The 20,641-nt window shown below is 45.8% G+C and overlaps 1 protein-coding gene across 16 annotated transcripts in view; it reads left to right on the forward strand.

Annotated features, from left to right (window-relative positions):
* Window positions 1-20,641, forward strand: part of DNM1 (dynamin 1) — a 129,662-nt gene that overhangs the window by 89,984 nt on the left and 19,037 nt on the right. For all 16 annotated transcript variants that reach the window (XR_014507080.1, XR_014507081.1, XR_014507082.1 and 13 more), the window contains 2 exons: window positions 12,371-12,480; window positions 14,011-14,122. Coding sequence is in view for 12 of the 16 variants with exons in the window: in XM_083422975.1 (XP_083279101.1) it covers window positions 12,371-12,480; window positions 14,011-14,122 (222 nt within the window). In the remaining 4 variants the exon portion in view is untranslated. The remainder of the gene's footprint in view (window positions 1-12,370; window positions 12,481-14,010; window positions 14,123-20,641) is intronic.

Below are 20,641 nucleotides of genomic sequence, written 5' to 3' on the forward strand. Positions count from 1 at the left end.
TAAGTTCATAACTAGAGGTACCACTGTATACGGAAAGCTCTCTGTAGATGCCCAAAGCTGCTTGGGTACCAGGCCCTGGCCTTGATGCTGAAAACTGACTTAGATTACCCTGTCCCAAATTATACCTTGCCTCCATCGAGTGAAAATCAAAACCACGCCGTATATTTCACTTGGTGCTCCAGTTAGTGAAAAACGTGGAATGGATCTTGCCTCCCATCCATTTTTCTTTCAGGTGACAGGACTTAAGCACAGTGAACACAAGCTAATTTAAACTTTCATCGTTCACCATAGACATTAAAAAAGAGTTCTGCACTTTTTGCAAGATTAAAAGGGATCCCAGGGGCAGGGATCCAAATATGACAGCTGGCTAAAATAAACCTCTTGTTTATTGCAAGAGCCACTTAAGGGGGGAACACACACTCCACAGCCAGCATGAAATGCTTTCTCATTTCCTCAGTTTGTCTCCCTTTTGCCTCTTGAACTTCTTCATCAGTCATTAAGACAGAAGTAACTCCAGCGAGTTTAGTGGATGAAGCGAATGTTATCACAGTTTCCTTCCCTGCTTTCAATTTCTGCCTTAAAAACTCATCCCAGATAAGAGGCAAAAAGGGGAGGAAACTGCTGCGGCTTCTCAGGGCTCTGATTTATTTCTTGTGTAATGGTCTCAGAAGGAGCAGCAGCCTCTTCCCCCAGATTCCAGGCATCCGATGAAAGAGCCTGATGTTTGGGAAAGCCCACACCATGAAAACCCAGTGCCTCTGAGGTACTAGAGCACACTTTTGTTTTCTGACTCTCAACCCCTTGCAGATAACATGGCAGCAATTCATATTCATTGGCACTCGTGACTTTCCCTGCATCTTATTCCCATCTTCTATGATTCTCTCTCTCTCTCTCTCTCTCTCTCTCTCTCTCTCTCTCTCTCTCTCGGTTCATTCACACTTCCATTTGTCCTTTCCAAGGGAAAACCCACTGTTTAATGCTGAATTGTCGCATATGTAAATAGGGCTTTCTGCAGACTGACGTTCAGCACCAAAGAGTGGATTTTCCTGGGGAAAGCAGCAGGGCAAACAGAAAGCCTATCGGAACCATGCCTGGAAAGCATGGGGCAAACAGAATAAAATGTGGACCAAATGGAAGTGTGGATAAGCCCTTTTCTTCCACATTCGTCCTGAAGTTGCAGAAAGGTGCCAGAGTAAATATTGAAACAATATTTGAGATCTCTGAGAATCCTTTGATGGTTTTTAAAAATGAGCAGCATTTTTGCCAGCTTTCAGCTTCCCATCCTAGGAAGCCCCCAGAAGAGTTCTTAACTAACTGAGGGGTTGTGTACAGTGAGCAGAGCCAACAAAAGCAATTGAAATAGCTCAACACAACGAATGCTTTCAGCTGAAGATGCAACTTATACTGACTTCTCCAGTCTCACTACAGTGGTATCTTGGGTTAAGAACTTAATTCATTCTGGAGATCCGTTCTTAACCTGAAACTGTTCTTAATCGGAGGTACCACTTTAGCTAATGGGGCCTCCCGCTGCCGCTGTGCCGCAGTGGCGCAATTTCTGTTCTCACCCAGGAGCAAAGTTCTTAACCTGAGGTACTATTTCTGGGTTAGCGGAGTCTGTAACCTGAAGAGTCTGTAACCCGAGGTACCACTGTACTATTCAAACCCTTCATGGCAAGCATCTCTAGTACTTAGTAGACAGCTAACGATGCTTCGCTGTGACCCCCTAAAACTTGCATTGCAAACCTGCACCAGCCAAAAATCTCCTGCCGTCTCACTTTCTGTGGTCTGCACCCCCCACTGGAAACCCAAGAAGAGAGCACCCTATCTGCCTGCAAGGGGAGGGAGGTGGGACATGGAAGGAAGCAAGACAGCTAAGAAAAGGTGAAGTTCAGAGATGAAAACTGGGATGGGGATTGAAATCAGGCATCGTTTTCCTTTGGCCAGGCAAGCACCTCTTTCCCTGCACAGTGCCAGCAGCATACGATGTATATCCCAGCACAGCCTAACCAATGTGCAGACTACTGTACAATCTTGTAATCCTGAACAGGTAGTCCGAACACTGGGCAGACGGAGTGGAGCCTCTGAGTCCAAAAAGCCGGCAAGCAGGTGGTGCACGTACTTCTTTCCCGGGCTCCTGCCTCCGGGCTGACCGTTTGCAGGGGAGAGAAAGACAGAGAGACAGAGGGGGGGGGGGACAGGCAATGGGAAGACCAAGTCCTGTTAGAAGAAGCAGCTTACTTTACCAGCTGCCAGGGAAGAAACATCGGCGCCAGCTTCGGTGATCCCCGCATCCGCAGAATCCATTCAACCGTCCTGCCCCTTTCTTCTCCAGGCTTCTTCATACGGAAAACCACCCAAATCCCTTCGGCCACATCACAGGTTCCTTAGGGGGAGGGAAAATAGAAACAAAATTAAATAAGTGAAGAAAGCAAACAGTTGTCACCAACTGAAAAATTGGGAGAAGAGTCTCTTGAAGATGCAGCTGTGTGCTGGAGGCGGAGTAGTTATGGGTCCTCAACTCCTTTTAGGGAACCCCCACATCTGGTCAGTTCTTGGTAGAAGATCGCTTGGGCCTGAAGTATCCACACAACGCTTCCGTGAAACGCTTTGTTGGTTTTTGTGGTTGCTGCTGCTGCTGTTGTTGCCCCAAAGGAACTCCAACTCTGCTTTGGCTTCCAGAGCAAATGTCCAGGGAGTGCGGCATTTGTGATCAGGTCCGCCACAAAGCTTCTTTGCTCCCACGTTGGCCACTTGCCTTTGCAGTTAGCCTCTGGCTACCAGGAGAGTGATCTAGCTCCCTCCCACACCTCCTTTGTGGCCTCCAGTCCCCACCCAGCATCTGGCACTCATTGTGGCTCCGTCATTCTGGTCTTTGCGCCTCCCTTCCTTCTCCTGCTTCTCTCCTGCACTTCTGCCTCAATTGACGTGGCAGTGCAAAACTAACGAGGCTTGAAGGAGGAGCTTGCCAGCTGCTGGGAAGGTCAAAGTTCGACAGGAACTGAGCCGCCTGGTGGATAAGGTTGCGAGGGAGGGGAAAAGAAGGCTCCATACCTTGGATGGAAACTCAAGGAATGTTGTCTTCCCTCTGGTGCGCGGCTCCCGTGTAGCGATTCCAGATGTTCCAAGGGCCATGTGCTCTATTTCCTCTCCATTGCTGCAGGGATAAAGGCTGCTTTATGCACAATATGCAAACCCACCAGCACACACAAGATGGGGGTGGAGGGGAAGCAGAAGAAAGGGAGATTTGGAATCCATGGTTTAGCAGGGATGAAACAAAACTAGCAACCGATCTGGAGGACCCAGGTCACTCCCCTTGCTTTTCGGAGGCCCGCCATGACCATTCTTCCATTATACTCACGTTCCTTAACTTATGGAGTGTGGGATGCAAGGCATTTGGCGCAATTACGCAAGTATGATCTGTTCAGGGGAAGTGAGCAACAACGATCACTTGCAGAGCTGGGTCATCTGCTCAAGAGTACTGTATATCAACTTTCCCTCATTCAGATACTACAAGGCAGCTTTCTCTAGTCTGGTGCCCTCCATATGTTTTGGCTCGGGCTGATGGGAATCAGTGTTTTCTCCCCCTAGAAAAATAGGGCACACTTTTGTTTTCAACAAAAATAGAAGTGCCGGTACTGCGTATCCTTGAGTACCCCCCTTTAAAAAAAGCACTGGTGAGAGTTACAGCCCAAAACATCTGGAGGGCAGCAAGCTGTGGAAGGCTTTCTTGTAGGGCAGCACTTCTCAAACTTGGGTCCCCCGCTGTTGTTGGACTACAACTCTCATCATTCCTGACCACTTGGTGCGGCTAACTAGGGATGATGGGAGGCATAGTCCAACAACAGCTGGAGACTCAAGCACTGCTTTAAGGTTTGCTTTGAAAAGAGCATCATTGGCTTATAATGGGAATCTGACATCAGCCAGCGCACCTGCCCTTGCTGTCTCACTTTTATCACCCGTCCAGCTCAGATGCTAGTCAGTCACAGTCTCTTTCTTTCTTCTCCCTCTTGTTCCCAGCAAGGGGCTGAACTGCAGTCACATAAAGACAATAGGTGGAAAGCAAAATAGTAGAATTGGTCATGCACGTGCTCCGGGGTGGAGCAGGCATTTGAGCCTCTGCTTTAAGTGCATCAACCAATTTAGGACACCCTTTGGACTTTTACAGGAAGGCATTTGTGAAAGGCATCTTGCAAAGCTCATCTCTCAAGCCAATCTAAGGCAGTGGTGGAGAGGCTTCGGTCCAGTTAAGGCTGTTGGACTCCAACTGCTATCAGCTCCAGCCAGCATGGCCAATGACCAGGGGTGGTGGAGTTGTAGTAGTTCAGAATAGGAGCATCGCTGGCTGCCTTTCTATCAATGCAGATCTGTTGTCTATCCAACTTGGCATTGTCTACACTGGCCGGCAGCAGCTAGCTCTCCAGGATTTCAGGCAAGAGGCTTTCCCAGCCCTAAATGGAAATTCTAGAGTTGAATGTCATGCAAAATGGATGTCCCACCACTGAGCTAGTGGTCCTTCCATCACTTGGAGGGCTGCAGGTACCAACCCTGGCTCTAAGGCGTGAAGCATCTTTGTCACGTGAGCAACAGAAACATATAGAGAGGCAGGGAGATCCATCCACTTTCATTTCCCTCCAAAGCTGAATACCCCAGCATCCAAGGGGTGGGTGTGGGGAGGGTGTGAACTTGTTGTTGTTGTTGTTGTTGTTGTTGTTGTTGTTGTTATCTTTATTTCACAACCTCCCATAGAGGATGCTGGAGGGAGGGAGGAGGGAGACACACACACACACACTCTCTCTCTCTCTCGTACGTGCGCCTCCCCGCTTGCAGGTAGAGGGTTGTAAGCCAGGGCTTGCAAACATGGTCCCCTCTGAATGTTCCCAGACTCCAACTCCCATGAGCACAAAACAAGTGTGGCTAGTGGCCAGGAACAATGGGAATTGTAGTCTAACAGTATGGGGGCTGGTCACGGGCTTCCCATCCCTATATGGTACCTAAGTGTAATGCACGTGTGCATTAGAGTACGTTAGACACACCTACCCTCTCATCCAGAGATTTTATTTCTGGAGACAGAGGGTATGGCATGGGGGCCTGGACCCTGCACAATGAGCACAGTAGCATTATAGGGCATGTTGAATTTTCAACTTTCAAATTCCCAAAATGCGGGATGCTAAAATTTTGTAACACGACTTGGGAATTCAAAAGATATTTTGGTTAAATTAATATAATTTAGTTTTGCTTTGTAAATAGAATGTGTGTAAAATTGCACTGGTATCATTTAAAATGATTGCCAGGTACTTGCACTTATACATAGTTGTTGTTTAGCATTACCCGACATTTTCAGACGGTAAAATAAAGATTCTTTGGTTTTCCAAAAGCAGTTTATGTGCTTGTCCATCAAACAGAGACTTACCAAGTGAAATGTTGTCAAAACACAAAAATAACAGCGGATTTGAATTCCTCACATCCAAAAGTATATATTTTTTGAAATAAATTTGCAAAATGAAGTTACCCCCCAGCCCACCCAAATGACACGCCTTGCTGTAGCAACTCACCACAGTGACATTTTGATGAGGGATTTCTCAAAAGACAAAAATCAGGATGGTGATTTATTAGGGTGGTACAAGTTAACACAAATAAGGACAGCTGGAGTGTGTGGGAGAGGATGAGAATATAACTCCTGCCTATCCATACCTACTAAACAGGCACAGATAGAAGATGCCCTGCGTCTCCTCCCCCCCCCCACCGCCCCCCCCCCGGATCCCTGGGTGTCTGTAGATCCTTGAAGGGAGTGCATCTGAGTTACGACCAGAGTCTGCTTTCTCTCACCACTGAGTCACCCTTGCACGTGGATGGGACTGGTGGGTGGGTGAGTGAGTGAGAGGAAGAGGGGGGCTGCAGAGGGGGGAGAACGTGATAGGTGCCCCCCCCACCTCTGTTTTATACCTCTATTAAAACACTGAACTCATGTTACCACCTCCCTGTGCTCTGTGTCCGAGAAAAAACACGACTACCCACAAATCATCTGAGTCTGCGTTAACTCTGAAGTTTCTTCTCCCTTTCCAGCCTCAGGCTCAAGGAGAGATGCCTGAGAATGAGAGATGCAGTCAATAATAAGGCAGATACAAAAAGTGAAGTGAAAAGGGAATGGGAGTGTCTAAATGAATACCTTAAAAGCCAAGGTTCGAGGGCAGAAATCTGGCTGAGTCTGGAATAACCTTGTGAAGTGAAAGGATAAGAAAGAGGGATTTATATCTAGATGCTAGGATAGAGGTGATAAGGAAAACAGGAAGAAACAATGAGAGGTAAAGGAGGTGCTGTGGGATTGGTGGATGTCAACGTTTGTTTTTCTTTTTAGTGTTTATATTATTAACTTGTAAGATATGGATTTGGATTTTTTGTTTGTTTTTTGAATGTCGGTTTTTGTGTTTTGTGAACAGTGGTACCTCTGGATGCGAACGGGATCCGTTCCGGAGCCCCGTTCGCATCCTGAAGCGAACGCACCCCGCGTCTGCGTGTGCGCGGGTCACGATTCGCCGCTTCCGTGCATGCACATGACGTCATTTTGAGCGTCTTCACATGCACGAGCGGCAAAACCCTTAAGTAACGTGCTCCGTTACTTCCGGGTCTCCGCGGAGCGCAACCCGAAAAGGCTTAACCTGAAGCAACTTCAACCCGATGTACGACTGTATTGTTATCTTTTGATATTTTTTGTGTTGTTGTTGTTGTGTGGAAAATACTAATAAAATTTATAATTAATTTTAAATAAGAGAATGAGAGATGCAGGCTGCAGATGTCTTGGTCCTGAGCCCAAAGCTGCATCCCAACCCCAAGGCAGGCAGGCACCTACTCCTCCTGCCAGTCAGCCCCCGCCTGCTCGCCCCATCCTACTCCTTTGGCTGGGATGCTTCTGGGTCGTTTCAGCCACTGCACACACACACACACATACCCACAGCTTGATTGCTAACACATGGGCTGGAGGCTCCCATCCAACACTTTGAAGGTCTCGGCCCTCGGCAGCTCGTTACACATTTTCCTGTCTCTATATTCAGGAAATGAAGTCAGAGCATTGATATAAAACAGGCTGGGCTGAAAGGGGAGAAGATGGAAATACTTGAGAGGCTGAGGCCAGGAATTTAGAGTGGGGGGCCAATGGCACAGCATATCATGTGTGCAAGAGAAGGGTCATGATACTGGGGGGTCCAAGAAGGTCTCTTGCATCGCACTGCAAGTCCTACCGGCAGTTCAGTCACATCCAGATATGCCAGATTGCAACCCTAGCTGGTACTTTGAATCCTAGGGTGGTTTGCTTGTTGCTAGCCTAGTTTATTGCATCCAGGACTGCTGCAAAAGTTTGAGCTTGCTTCACTGGTGTTTCCTAACTGAGCCACATAACTGGCAAGGGGCAATGTGTGCTTTCCAAGAGCTGAGTTGCTAGTTCAGAGCAGAATTCCTTTGAAGAGCTCAGTAGCTTTTGGGTACTGTGGGAGGTCAGTTGCAAGTCAACACCAGAACATGCAGAGCAGCTGTAGGAACATATAGCCTACAGGACTGCATCCTACATTAGGAAATTCCTACACGACCTTATAATCTTGACCTTCTACCATGTATGCATGTAACAACAACATACCGTACATAATATAATTGGATGTGGTTATTATTGCAACGAGAAGCATGCATGTGTCACACCAAAGTTTGGGAAGGGGCTGTGTCATAGCCAAACAATGTGACCAGCAAGAATCATGCGGTTCTTGTTGGACTCCAGATGACAAGCTTGAATGTTCCCCAGGATAAACAGCAACAACAGGCACTTAGAAACCAGTGTACCAGGAAGAAGCCTAGCCTAGGTTATTTATCCCTGACATGCTATGTTTCCATGGGCAAGGAATTTTAAATGTAGAAGGACACTCAGATAAGAAACCCATTGCTGGCTGGCCACTGTTGTCCATCTCAGCAAGAGCTGCACCGTATGATTTCCCTGCAGCATATAGCTAAGTTGTGAAGCTGCCCTTAATGTTCTTGCATTTAGCACATATTAGCAGTGAAAATTGAATGAATGTTAGCGTTGAAGTACATCCAGAAGAACAGGAAAGCAAATTATTGTAGTTGTGTTTCTCCCAGTGACATCTTTCTGGTGGTGAGACACCATATCCTATGGCTTCAGGATTTTAAATGGGTAGAAATTTTTGAGCAGTAATTGTAAGTAGCAGCAAAGGATTGCGGAGCAATGGACTGTGAGCCAGACACACCCTGGCTTTCTCCCATAGCAGCAACATAAGAACCTAAGAAGAAGCCAATGGTCCATCTATTCTGGCCTCCTGTGGGACCTGAACATGTACATTCTCCCCCCCCCCCCCCCGTTATTTCCAGCAACTGGTATTCATAAGCACCTCAGCCTGTAATCATCAGATGGGAAAGGCCTTTATGGTGCCAATGAACACCCTTGTGAGTTTGCTGCAAGGACATGATGACACTAGAACAACTGATCCAGGAAAGCTATCACTGTTCGCCTGCTTCAACTCACAGAATTTTCCAGAATTATACACCTTGAGGGTTCTGCCTGTGCTTATTAGCTAAAAAGTCAGTGCTAGAGCACATGCTTTGCATTAGAAATATTGCAGTTGTGTTCCCTGGCATCTGGGTAGGGCTTTGGGTAGGACTGGGGGAAATCCTTGTCAGAAGGCCCAGGGAGCCACTGACCCATGTCATAAGCACCAGCTCCTGGGGGCTGGTGCATTCCCCCCCTCCATAGTTTTTTTTGGAGGGGGCTGGGCCCCCCCTGGGGCTGGGCCCCCCCTCACATCGGACCCCCTCAATCATCTTGAGAAGCTGGCACCTCTGACCCACACTTACCTTTCCTCTGTTCTTTCTAGGCATGTCTGAGCACCTCCCTCCCAGAGATTTCTCCCCAAAAACCCGCTTTTTAAAGCTGAATCAGAGGCAATGGCAATCCATGGAAAACCTGAACTGATGCTTGCTTTGATTGAGCACTAAAGAGTGGATTTTCACCAGGAGAGCAAAGGCAAAAATGCTCAGATATAGGGCTTTTAAGTGCAGGTAAATGAGGATAAGCCCTTAGCCAGTATGGATGACACTGAGCTCGATGTACCAGATGCTCTGGCTCAGTATAAGGCAGATTCCTATGTTCCTTTTTAATGCAGCCCATAGAGAACCACGAGAACTAGAATCTTATTTTAATTTTTTGGCAGACAGTAGCTCAATGGTACCTGCTTTGCATTAAGAAGGTCCAGGGCTTGGCTCCCATCATCTTCCAGTAGAGCTTGGAGACACCCCCCCTGCAACCCTCACAACCATTGAGCATAGGCAGTGGTGAGCTAGGAGAACCAATAATTTGCTTTGTCTTTCTGAATACTAGTAACCTGGTGGGTGGACTTCTGCCTTCATATCTTGCATGTGGGATTCCCAAAACCATCTGGTGGTCACTGTTGAACTCTGGGGTTGGGTTAAGTGGAACCTTGGTTTGATGCAGCAGAGCTCTCAGGAACTTAGGTGCTGTAGCAACATAACAGAAGGTGCTGGATCAGGCCAAGGGCACTTCGGATCCAGCATCCTGTTCTCACAGTGGTCAGCCAGATACTTGTGGTAAACCAGCAAGAGGACCTGAACACAAGAACTCACTGGGTGGCCTTGGTCAAGTTTTAGCCTGACTTAAAGCTCACAGTTGTTGTGCTGCAATTTGTTTAAACAAACAAACAACACACTTTTTCGTGCTGGGAAAAGCAAAGGAAATGACTAGTAACATGACCTGACCCGAATGTGATTCATAGAATTGAAAGGGGCCACCCATTTCCATGTCTCTGAAACAACTGAATGGGATCGTGGAGTAAAATGCATTTCCAGAACTATGGTTCCTTGCGGGCACATCCATCATCTTATAATCTTCTATGACGTCGCCTGTTGCTTGCCTTTTCTCTAAATGAAAACATACCGGATGCTGCAACCTTTCCTCCTACTTTCAGGAATGTGTCTAGCGATCCCTTTAAAAAAGCAAGTATGGATGGAACGGAGAATAGTGAGGCTGTCTCTGCACTTGCACCCTAGGCAGGTCCAATATTGAGAGGAAGTGTGTGGACATAGCAGGTCCCTGGGCCTGAGGTTCTCACCCCGGGGCGAATGAGTGATTTCTGCTCACTTTTTAAAATCTCCTGTGGCTACAGTGTTTGTGAGACACGCCGTCTGTTCTTTTCAAACAGCAAGGAGAAAGCCCAGCAACCCTGTTTGGTATAGTCAGGACAGCAGTCAGAATTCAAACAACAATGCACACACCATCCCCTTCTTTGCTTTTGCGGTTTCTACTTAGATTTTGGCGCCTGAGAATTGCCAGCCAGCCTGCCTTTTCCATTTTCTGTCTTGCTGTAAGAGATCATGTTGCTTCAGTTTTCCAATAAAGCAGCCGCAGTTGAAAGCAGGAGAGGCTTCTGGGCTGACGGAAACGTTTGTCCCTCTTCCTGGTTTAATGGTTCCCCCTGTAGGTCATTTTAAATATACCAGTGTTTTCTTCTGATTTGCAACGTGGTCACAGAAAGATGCATTTATGGGTTTAAACCATAGCTGTCAACTTTCAGATTTGAAAATAAGGGATCAGCAGCCTCAAAAATAAGGGATCAGCAGCCTCACCTGTCCCGGGGACAGTCTACGGGATAGCTAACAATCCGGGATAGCAGCGGGAAGCGGCGCTGGAATAAGGGAATTTCCTGCAAAAAAAGGGGAAGGTTGACAGCTATGGTTTAGACTGGGTGAGCTGCTTATTGACCATCCCGGTAACACTAGAACAGCATAACACTCTCTCACTGGACATCTTATGTAGCTGAATGTTGGAGTATTCAGGACAGATGGAAGAAAGTCCTCTACTCAGAACACATAGAGGTTTTAGAAAAATCATTTGTTGTTAGCTGCCCAGCAGTCCTTTGGGACGAAAAGTAGGATATAAACAAATAAATAGCTAAACTTGGGAGGCTTTTAAAGAGAATTAGACAAATTTATGGAGGATGACACTATCAGTAGAAGAAGAAAAGGAGTTTGGATTTGATCCCGCTTTATCACTACCCTAAGGAGTCTCAAAGCAGCTAACAATCTCCTTTCCCTTCCTCCCCCACAACAAACACTCTGTGAGGTGAGAGGGGCTGAGAGACTTCAGAGGAGTATGACTACCCAAGGCCACCCCGCAGCTGCTGCCCAGGACAAATTGCATCAGCCTTCTTCATGGACTCTCCAGCCTTGATGGCTGGAGATAGCTTCTGAACTGCAGTTGCTGGGGAGAGGGCTCTTGTGCTCAGGTCCTGCTTTCGTGCTTCCCAGAGACATCTTGGTGGCCACTGTGCACAGAGTTTATGTGGGGGGGGGCTGTGCAATGCCCCGTCTTTATTGAACATCTGTTCAGATTCGTTTGTTGGGGAGATTATGTCTTCCAATCAATTGATCTTTATCCCACACTTTTCCTTGTATTTCCCCACCATTCTCCTAATTGTGAATAGGACTTTCCCTTTGCTCTGTGCAGAACTGTTTTGTTTTTTTTATATATAGAATTGAGGGTTGGTGCTGTGTCCTCTGACCTTCTGGGTAGCTGCTTTAAGAAATCACCTTTGGAACAGCATTCCTGTGTGTTTTGGAAAATAGAGGACGTTGTTCACTACATTACCCGGTGTCCTCTATTTAAAGATTATGTGGGGAAATATCTGAGTTTATCCACAGGGATAGATAGATAGATAGATAGATAGATAGATAGATAGATAGATAGATAATTTATTACATTCGGAGACCAGCTTATAAAACTCACTTGGGGGTACAATCCCAGAAGGAAAACAAACATTTAAAACAATGTACAACAATAAATTTAAAATTTATAAATGTGATAAGCGTATAGACACTTAAGCTTATAGACACCCATGGAACCGAGTTTGGGGATTTTCTTAACGAACTAGTTTGGGTTGGGGGGTGGTCTGCGCCTACAGATCTGTTCACAGAATCTGGCGACCATCCGGGTCGTCTTATGATCTTTGCCTGACAGAAGAGGGTCAAATTTTTGCTTTTCCAGGAGGTCAGCGAGCCTCACCAGCAGGGGATCAATGGTCCACAGGGATAATTTTATTACATCAAGTGAGATTGTGTGCTTTTTGCTGTCGGACAAGGGAAATCACATTACCGTGCATGCTTCTGGAAATCAAGAGCCGGTTTTGTGGCTCAACTCTGAACATCTTTCTTCTTCTCTCTGTTACGACTTATAGCTAAATAAATATGACGGTTGCTAATGCTATTAGCCCCTTTACTTAAATAGAAAGCAGCACACTCCACAACGGTGTTGAATGCTTATCAGGGCTGGGAAATAACTGGCGGGTGCTCTTGTGCCTTTCAGGAAAAAGAGAAGAAATACATGTTGCCAGTGGATAATCTGAAGGTGCGGGATGTCGAGAAGGGCTTCATGTCCAGCAAGCACATCTTTGCCCTCTTCAACACTGAGCAGAGGTGCTGCCCTTTATCTGAAATTCCAGTAATACCATTCCATCTGCACATTTTGGGGTTTTAGAAGGACAGAGAATGGCAAGTGTGAGGCAAGTGAGGTCATGGGATGGCAAGTGTTAGGAAGGTGGGAGTGTAAGAGGCAGGTGTTGGCCCCATGGTGGCAGAAGGTGACAATTAGTAAAGGCATCAGTAAAGGCAGAGGATGGCAGATGTGTTTACTCTTGGGATAATTAGGTGTATAAAGGACAAGGGGGGATGATGCTATAGGAAAGTGTAAAAGCGCTGTTTCCTGAAAGCCCTGCTTTCTAAGGACCAAGCAGGATACAGGTATGGGATATCTGTGATCAGGATATATCACATTTTGTTTTTAAAGTACAAAGCAACTACTGGGCTCTGTGACTTTCCTGATACAAGGCTGGTGGCTGCCTGTGTAAGAAGAGCCAGCAACAGAATGCAATGGTGGAGAGATGCAGAAGATCCCTGGCTGCAAATGACTAACCCAGCTGAATTGCACAGAAAAGAAGTGGTTTATGCCTCACATTGATGCAGCTGGTGTTGCAAGCGAGGCTAAGGCTGAATGGGAGCCTCTCTGTACCCTTCTCTCCCTCAGTGTATGATACGAAATTGCACCCTCTGTCTGACAAATAAAACTCGGTTCAGATGATCCTCCAAATTATTATTTGGAAAACTGGGGGTTGCACCCTCCTCCATTGCTCTGTTGATTTCAACCTACAGATGGATGCATCAGCATATTTCCAGCTCAGTCAGTTTCAGATGAGTTATTTCTTATGTAAGTTCCACCACTCCTTGTGCAGTAATCTGCCATTAAAAAAAAAATCTGTATGGAAATTTATATTTAAAGATGAGCTCTATCTCATTTCTAAATATATTTTATCCTAAAATATACCTTTGTAAAACCCCTTTTGGTCCATTTTTTTCAGCTGAGCACTGTATTGCAAAATTCAGAGAAGTGCAAATTCTCACATTAGTCTGGTGGGTGCAAATCTGGACCCTTTATGGCAGGATTAACAGAAAACAAGTTAACGAAGCATCCCTACTGGAGCCATGGTTTGCTTGATGTCCAGACTGGGCGAATATGGCCAGGGATAACCTCCAAGTCATTTTTTGAAACTGTGGTTTGAAGAGGCTTTGCAAACTTTGTTTGGAAATGGAACTGTTCGTCAGCTGGCAGTCTCACAACAAGCAGCATATAGACTGATTACTTCCTTTTGGCCCCTTTTCCTTAGTTGTTGGCTAACTTGTGACCACAGATGGGAGAGAAACTCAACTCAGTTCTCAGTTAAAGCCAAATCTACCTAATTCATATTTTCAGGACCAATCCACAAACTGAAACACGGTCCTCCTTTGAAATTCTCACTTCTCAGAATTTTGCAATAAAGTTTCCCAGCTGAGTATATGTAGAAAATACGTATACTAGGATAAAGCGTGCTTTTTAAAAATGAATATATGTGTGAAAATAACTTTTAAAATGTGTTTTATATTAGTTAATTTTTTTGTTTTCTTTTGCCCCAGGAATGTGTACAAAGATTACCGGCAGCTGGAGCTGGCCTGTGAGACCCAGGAGGAGGTGGATAGCTGGAAGGCCTCCTTCTTGCGCGCAGGAGTTTACCCAGAGCGTGTTGGGGTGAGTTGATCCAAAGCAGCGACAGAAGGGCAAAGGAGTGTGGGGGTGAGAGCATCTTAGAGCAAACCATGCCTACGAAGGACACCAGCCTCCCTGGTAGGGGCAGCCATGTTTGTTTGTTCATATGATCTACTCTGTTCATGTACAAAGCAAAGAGGGATTGAGTGATGGATGTGGGAATCTGAACTTTCCCCCCAGGTTCTCACACACAGCCCATTGCCTCAGCTCCCAGCATCAGAGTTGAGTCAAAGGTAGTATTACCTGTAGCAGTGGAACCCTGCGCGTCCTTCTTGTTGTGCCTTCAATTTCTGCTCATCTCAAGATCTCCCTGAACATTTTGATTGGGACACAATAGCACGTTCCCAATACAGTGGAACCTCAGAAGCCGAATGCCTGTAAACGCAAACGTTTCGGCTCCCAAACTACAAAAAACTGGAAGTGATTGTTCCAGTTTTTGAACGATTTTTGGAAGCCAAATGTCCCACGCAGCTTCCAATTGGCTGCAGGACGCTCCTGCAGCCAATCGGAAGCCGCGCCTTGGAAGTTGAACATTTTGGAAGTTGAACAGACTTCCGGAATGGATTCTGTTCGACTTACAAGGTACGTCTGTATTTAGATTGCTCTTGGGGCCCAGTATCACCACAGTGGAAGAGTCTGCTGCTTGGGGGATTTCTGACATGCTGGGCTCAATGCCCTCTTTGACGTGCCAAGCACCACCACCTCTGATACGTCCTTCCCATTGAGTTTTTCACCAGAGATAACCGTGCCCTGCTGGTTCTCTCCCACCCAGTTTCCTTCATGTCCACTATATCAATGTGTCTTCTAGGGCCATCTTGGCTCGGAGACTTGAATACAGTCTCTCTCTTCATGTGTCTTTGACACTTGCCTTTTGAGCTGCAGAGCAGTGGCCTCTCTGAATTGCTGCCTTGTCCCCTTGCACATATAATGCCTTGCTTTGCACACACCCCATTTAAATTTTCCTAAGTTTCATCCCCTTCACCTCAGGGAGAAAATTTGTTCTGAACTGGACCCTATTTGGCTCCCTTCAGCTCCCGCCACAATCGATTGTATAGCTACTCTGCCACTGTTTTCATTTCAAGCGCCAATGGTCTGGTTCCAACCTGGTTCAAGTGGAGCCTGTGCCTTTTGTACATGCCTAGCTCGCCCCAAAATGCTCCCCATTGCCTCACAAATCCAGAGCCCTCTTCCTGACACCATCGTCTCTTCCACACATTGAGGCCACAAAGCTGTGCCTCTCCAGCTGTCCCTGCCCATGGAAGCCAAGGCATTGGAAGTCCTGGCTTACAGCATCCTACCTAGCAACCTAAATTTGGATCCTGGGACCTGATGACTGGGTTTTCCCATGTCAGTGGTGTCAATGTTCCCCACAACCACTGATTCCTCCCTTGCACTATCAACCAGGCTCTCAAGGTGATGAGCAACACCAACAACCTTCACACCAGGCAGGCAGGCAGTTTCCTCTGTGGTCTGCTTGTCCATCCTGCACCAAACAATCTATGTTTTTAACTATTGAATCAGCTGCTGCCAGGATCCCTCCACCCCCCAAGAGAGCTTTCCTTGACACAAAAGGATAGCTCTTCTTCCTCCAAGGAAATGGTCCATTCAAAAGAAACATTCCCATCTGCCTCAGAGTGACACTCTTCTTCCTCAAGCCCCCCCCCCCATCTCCCCTGACAGCAGAGGCGCTGTCTTCGGGAGAGTGGGGTGCATCTTTAACATCCCTGAAGACTTCACCCACCAACCTCTCTGCCTCTCTTAGGTTTTCCATGTCTGCCTGTAGCTTCCTGCTGAAAATCCTGTACCTTTTTATGCCACAAATGTTCTGATTTATCTTTTCGTTCCCCTTTTTTGTGCTGAAGTGCAACCGTACCTGTTCAGGTGGCAATTCTGCAGCAAGACAAGGGACACATTGCAGGAATGCAGAATGATGTGCGGGTGTGTGGTGATCTAGCACTAATACACCATTATTGTGTCAGTGGCATGCTAGCCACACAAAAAAACCTACTAGTCTGGAAGGGCCCTAAGCAAGGCAAGAGAGGAGAAAGGTTCTGCTCCCCTCAGTTGAGAAGGAATGTGGGGTGGGGGATGTTAAAATAGGACACCCAGCCCTGCTTTATACGCAGGTGGGGTAGAGATGTGAACAGCAAACATGGCAGCTGACATTATGTTTTGTTTGGTTCTAATGGTTCTATTATTTTTATGGTTTGGTTGGTTACTTTTATTTTGTATTTTGTAGCCCGCACTGCTATCTTGAATTGGGCTGGGTTATAATGATTTCAAAAACGGATAAATAAAATATACTTTTGTGATTACTCACAAGGTAGTTTCTGTTTGCCTGAATGCTACAGCAGTGACCAATAGAGGAAGAACAGCAGGCACTGCTTAGAACTAATGTCAGTGAATGTGAACATTAGGATAGTAGAAGTACTTCACTTCCAGATTTCCATATATTTATAAAGTATTTTAATTAATGTAAAATCAAGGAAGGGTTAGGGTTAGGGTGAAAGAAGAAGTAAATAAGGACAAGACAATCAAAGTTATAAATTTAGGAGCAAAACAGAGCTTGTATTTTCTAAATAAATAAAGAGCATATGATTTAGAGGGGGGAAATAAAAGCAGCAAAAAACACAAAGCATCAGTCCAAATGTTGGAGCCAGAGGGCATTCCCACCATCTAGATTTCTTTCAAATATCATTGTTATTAGTTGTTCCATTAGGATTTTTAATTTAAAAAGTGGAATACAACTAAAATATGTTTGGTGCTGACTGTCCTTGGAGAGGACAGTGTCGACAACTGGCCTTCATTAAAAAAAAGAGGCAGAATGTAATCTTGTGTCACTCTGCTTTCGTATATACAGATCATTTATCTTCTGATAAGGGACCATCTTCCCTTAGAATTAACAACTTCCTGGGCAGCTGGATCTCACAGATGAATTGTTTCGACAGTATTCCTTTTCAAGGTCTCTTTACTTATCTGAGATTCCCTATCATATTAGAGAAGAAGCAGATGTATTTCAAAACAAACTTGTGCCTCTTTAAGACATGAAACAAAAAGGGGGAAATGTAAATGGCGTAACTATGAGGGGCTCTTGACTGGCTTCAAACCAAGTGTGGGGAACCTCTCCCTCCCCCCCCCCCAGGTTGCTGAATTACAGCTCCCATTACCCTAGCAAGCATGGCCAATGACCAATGGCTTTCAACTGATGTGAGGTCTTGTGTTTCGTGTAATGGTGAGTCACAGACTCATGCTGCAAAGAAGGAGGTTCGAAATTGATAGGATTACTTAGGTGGTGTGTCTTGTGGTGTGGGTTGTTGTTTTCATTAGAACCTGTAACAGTGGCCAAAATTCTCACTATTAAGACTCCTTGGCTTGTTGGCAGAGTGAGGTTCTCCCCACATCCACCCACAGGAGTTTTTATGTTCATTTTTTAGCAGTGGATCACCAGTGAAGTCCAATCATAACTTTGTCCACAGGCCCTTCCCTGCATTTCAGGCACCACCAACACCATTCCCTGTCATAAGGCTGCTTATCTCTCGTCCCAGTTGGCCCTTGAAATCACCACTTGGAGCAAGATGGCGTTTCTCCATAGGAGGGGGATTGAGGACAGGACCATGAGGGGGATGGGTGGGTGAGGAGAAGCAGCTCCCACTCCAACAAGACGTTTTAAAGGACAACATGTAGTGTCTGGAGAAGAGGTGGCAGCCCTCTTCATCCCCATCTCTTCTAAGATATCCCATTTATTGTACCACTCACAGCCCCCATTCCCTGCTTTGCCCACTCATTATTCCCCACTTCCTCTTCCTTCTCACAGGCTCCACACACACACCATGTCCTCCATGCACGGAGCAGATACTTGGTCTACATTGGATTACAACCCACCAGGCCGCCATATTGTATGACTTGCTAAGTGACTGTGGTACCACCTTGTTGGTGATACAGTGGAATGATTCTGGCTCTGAGTCCGTCATATGCTGTGTTGTCCTTCTAAACTCTTTAAAACCCATTCTGCCCTTGTCGTGCTTTACCCCATTTTAATCAACGTGCTTCCCCTCCTTCGCTTTGCATTCCCCTGTCCTTTGATATATTTTGTGGATGGGCTCTCCATGGGCCCTGCTTCCTTGTCCAATATTCTTAAACTAGATCCAATGTAAGTTCTGGGGGCACAAACCCTTGTCACTACTGGTAAGTAATTTTCTCTAGGAAACTATACTTATTGAGCCAGTTTTACTTTTTTATTTTTATTTTTATTCTGTTGCTTTGCAGATATTCCGTTCCAGTTAATTTTATTTGGTTAACTATCTGCCTTATCTTTGAGTTCCTTTAAACATACATTTTTTTGGTGAGGTTTGCCATATTTTCAAGGCCATACTACTAGATACACCAGATGTGCACCAGATGATGCAAAGTAAAATACATGGATTAAAAAAAAAGTCACATTTTTTCCCTTGTTTTTGTTTTCCCTTTTTGCTTTTTGTGCTCAAATGGCCCTCCAGGACAAAGACAAAGTAAGTGACGGCCCACCTTTGCCTGCTCTGCCCTATAGTGGGAATCTCATCATCTATTTCTGAATTGCTCTTTTTGAATTTATTTATTTTTATTTTTTTACTTTCTTTTTTAAAAATACCAAAACACCCTTCTGTCTCCATGTCCCAAAAGACATGCATTCCTCCCTCCCTCCTCTCTGCACTTCCTGCCACATTTGCCTGTTTAATTTCTTTCCATTCTTCTTGCTTCTGTTTTCCTTTTACTCGTCTTGAGTGTCCTTGTCTTTGGAATTTGATTGCCCAATTTCTGAGTTGCATCCAAATGAGCCTTTGCCCCATCTTGGGTTCTTGTTTTCAGAGTCTCTCCGCTTCCTCATTGTCCTGATTTCCAGTCCCCTTCATCTTCCGTTCCCAAAACCGCAGTGATGCTTTCATCAACCATTTGTGACAAAACCACAAAGGAAGAAAGTTGGGTTGGGGGTGGAGAAAGAGACCTGAGCTGAAAGAACCTTCCTCTGTGAGAGACTGTTGCCGCCCCCCAAAAATCTGTCTTCACTTGATGCCCCGGTGTTCTAGGGAAGAAAATAAAATGAATGGTCAAAAGGAGTAGGTGGGCACCCTAAGTATGGAAACAAGCATTGTGCCACACAGCTGTTGGAAAAACACCCTGGAGGTGCCCCTTCTGCAGCCCCCAAACTCTGAGCGTCCTCCGGTATGTGCAGCTCTGGAAAAGGCATTTCCCTTCTTCTCCAGTGCGCTTCAGCGGCATATATCAAATGATATATGCACACTAATCTTCTAGCAAAACACAGCAAAGAAGCATGAGACATCGTAGAGCTAATCTACGTATTTATTTACTCGCTATGTACAGACAAAGGAGTCATGGCGTCCTCTCTCTCCAGCTCCAAGAGGGAAACAGAGGAACAAGTAAAAGCAAAAGTACAGTACAATAGTACATACAACGGAAGAGATAAGACTGTCTTCCGTTCCCACACTCTTCCCAGACAGGCATGTGATTTACACCAATCTCACCTGCAGCATCGGAGGCGTGAAATACTAACATCCTCCCCCATTTCAGGTAACCGATGCTGCATAGGCTAACACGGCAGTAAGTGAAGTAATCATGCAGTTGTCATACGCATAGTATACCCCTGTAGTACCTGTCCCACCTGTGGGACTACTTGCCACTGGACTGGCCTCGTGCCTGACCACCTTGCACTTCTGGGTACCTTCCTTCCATGGGACTAGAGCCCTAGCTCTGTTCCTGTCATGGGCTATAGTGGGGCGAAGAACCTGTGGTCTTTTAGATGTTGTTGGGATCCAGCTCCCATCCTCCTTGAGCATTGGCCATGCTGGCTGGGGCTGATGGGAACTGGAGTCCAACAACATCTGGAGAGCCACAGGTTCCTCTTCCCTGGATTAGACCCTACTTCATCATGTGCATAAAGTGTGTCCTCATCTGGCAGTTGTATATGGGTAAACTGCTGAACTAGAATTTGTCAGCAAACGTTGATTCCTGATTTGTTTAGGACTCAATCAAGACCACTGACTTCTCTCCCAGTACAGATGTTTTAAATGAGCATTGCTGAAGATTGCATTATTGCCAATGACTGCTGCTGTGGGCTTCCCGTGGGCTTATCTTGTATATGTCTAGGCTTCGTATAGAAATGCCACAAAATTGTCTCTTCCCTTTCATGGCTTCTTGAGAATACTAATTTCAGTTTATCTAATCTAGCTATCTAACCATTTAACACTTTGGGCAAATTCACAGAAATTGGTGTAGGTGGCTTCTAATCTGTATAGTGTTTTATAGGCAAGGCAAGCCAACATAAAGCTCATTCATTAACCAGAAAGCATCCTCTCATGCATCTATATGTAATAAAATAACTAAGGGGTATCGTATTGTAGGAGATTCTCCAAGCTCTCTTGCTCCTGCTTTGGAAAGGGGGCACCTGATTGGTCAAGCTCAGTAATTGTATCTAGCAGCTCAGCATCCTCCCATCCCCCTCCCAGG

This window comes from Podarcis tiliguerta (assembly GCF_965153285.1).
Source record: "Podarcis tiliguerta genome assembly, chromosome: Z".
Taxonomy (NCBI): domain Eukaryota; kingdom Metazoa; phylum Chordata; class Lepidosauria; order Squamata; family Lacertidae; genus Podarcis; species Podarcis tiliguerta.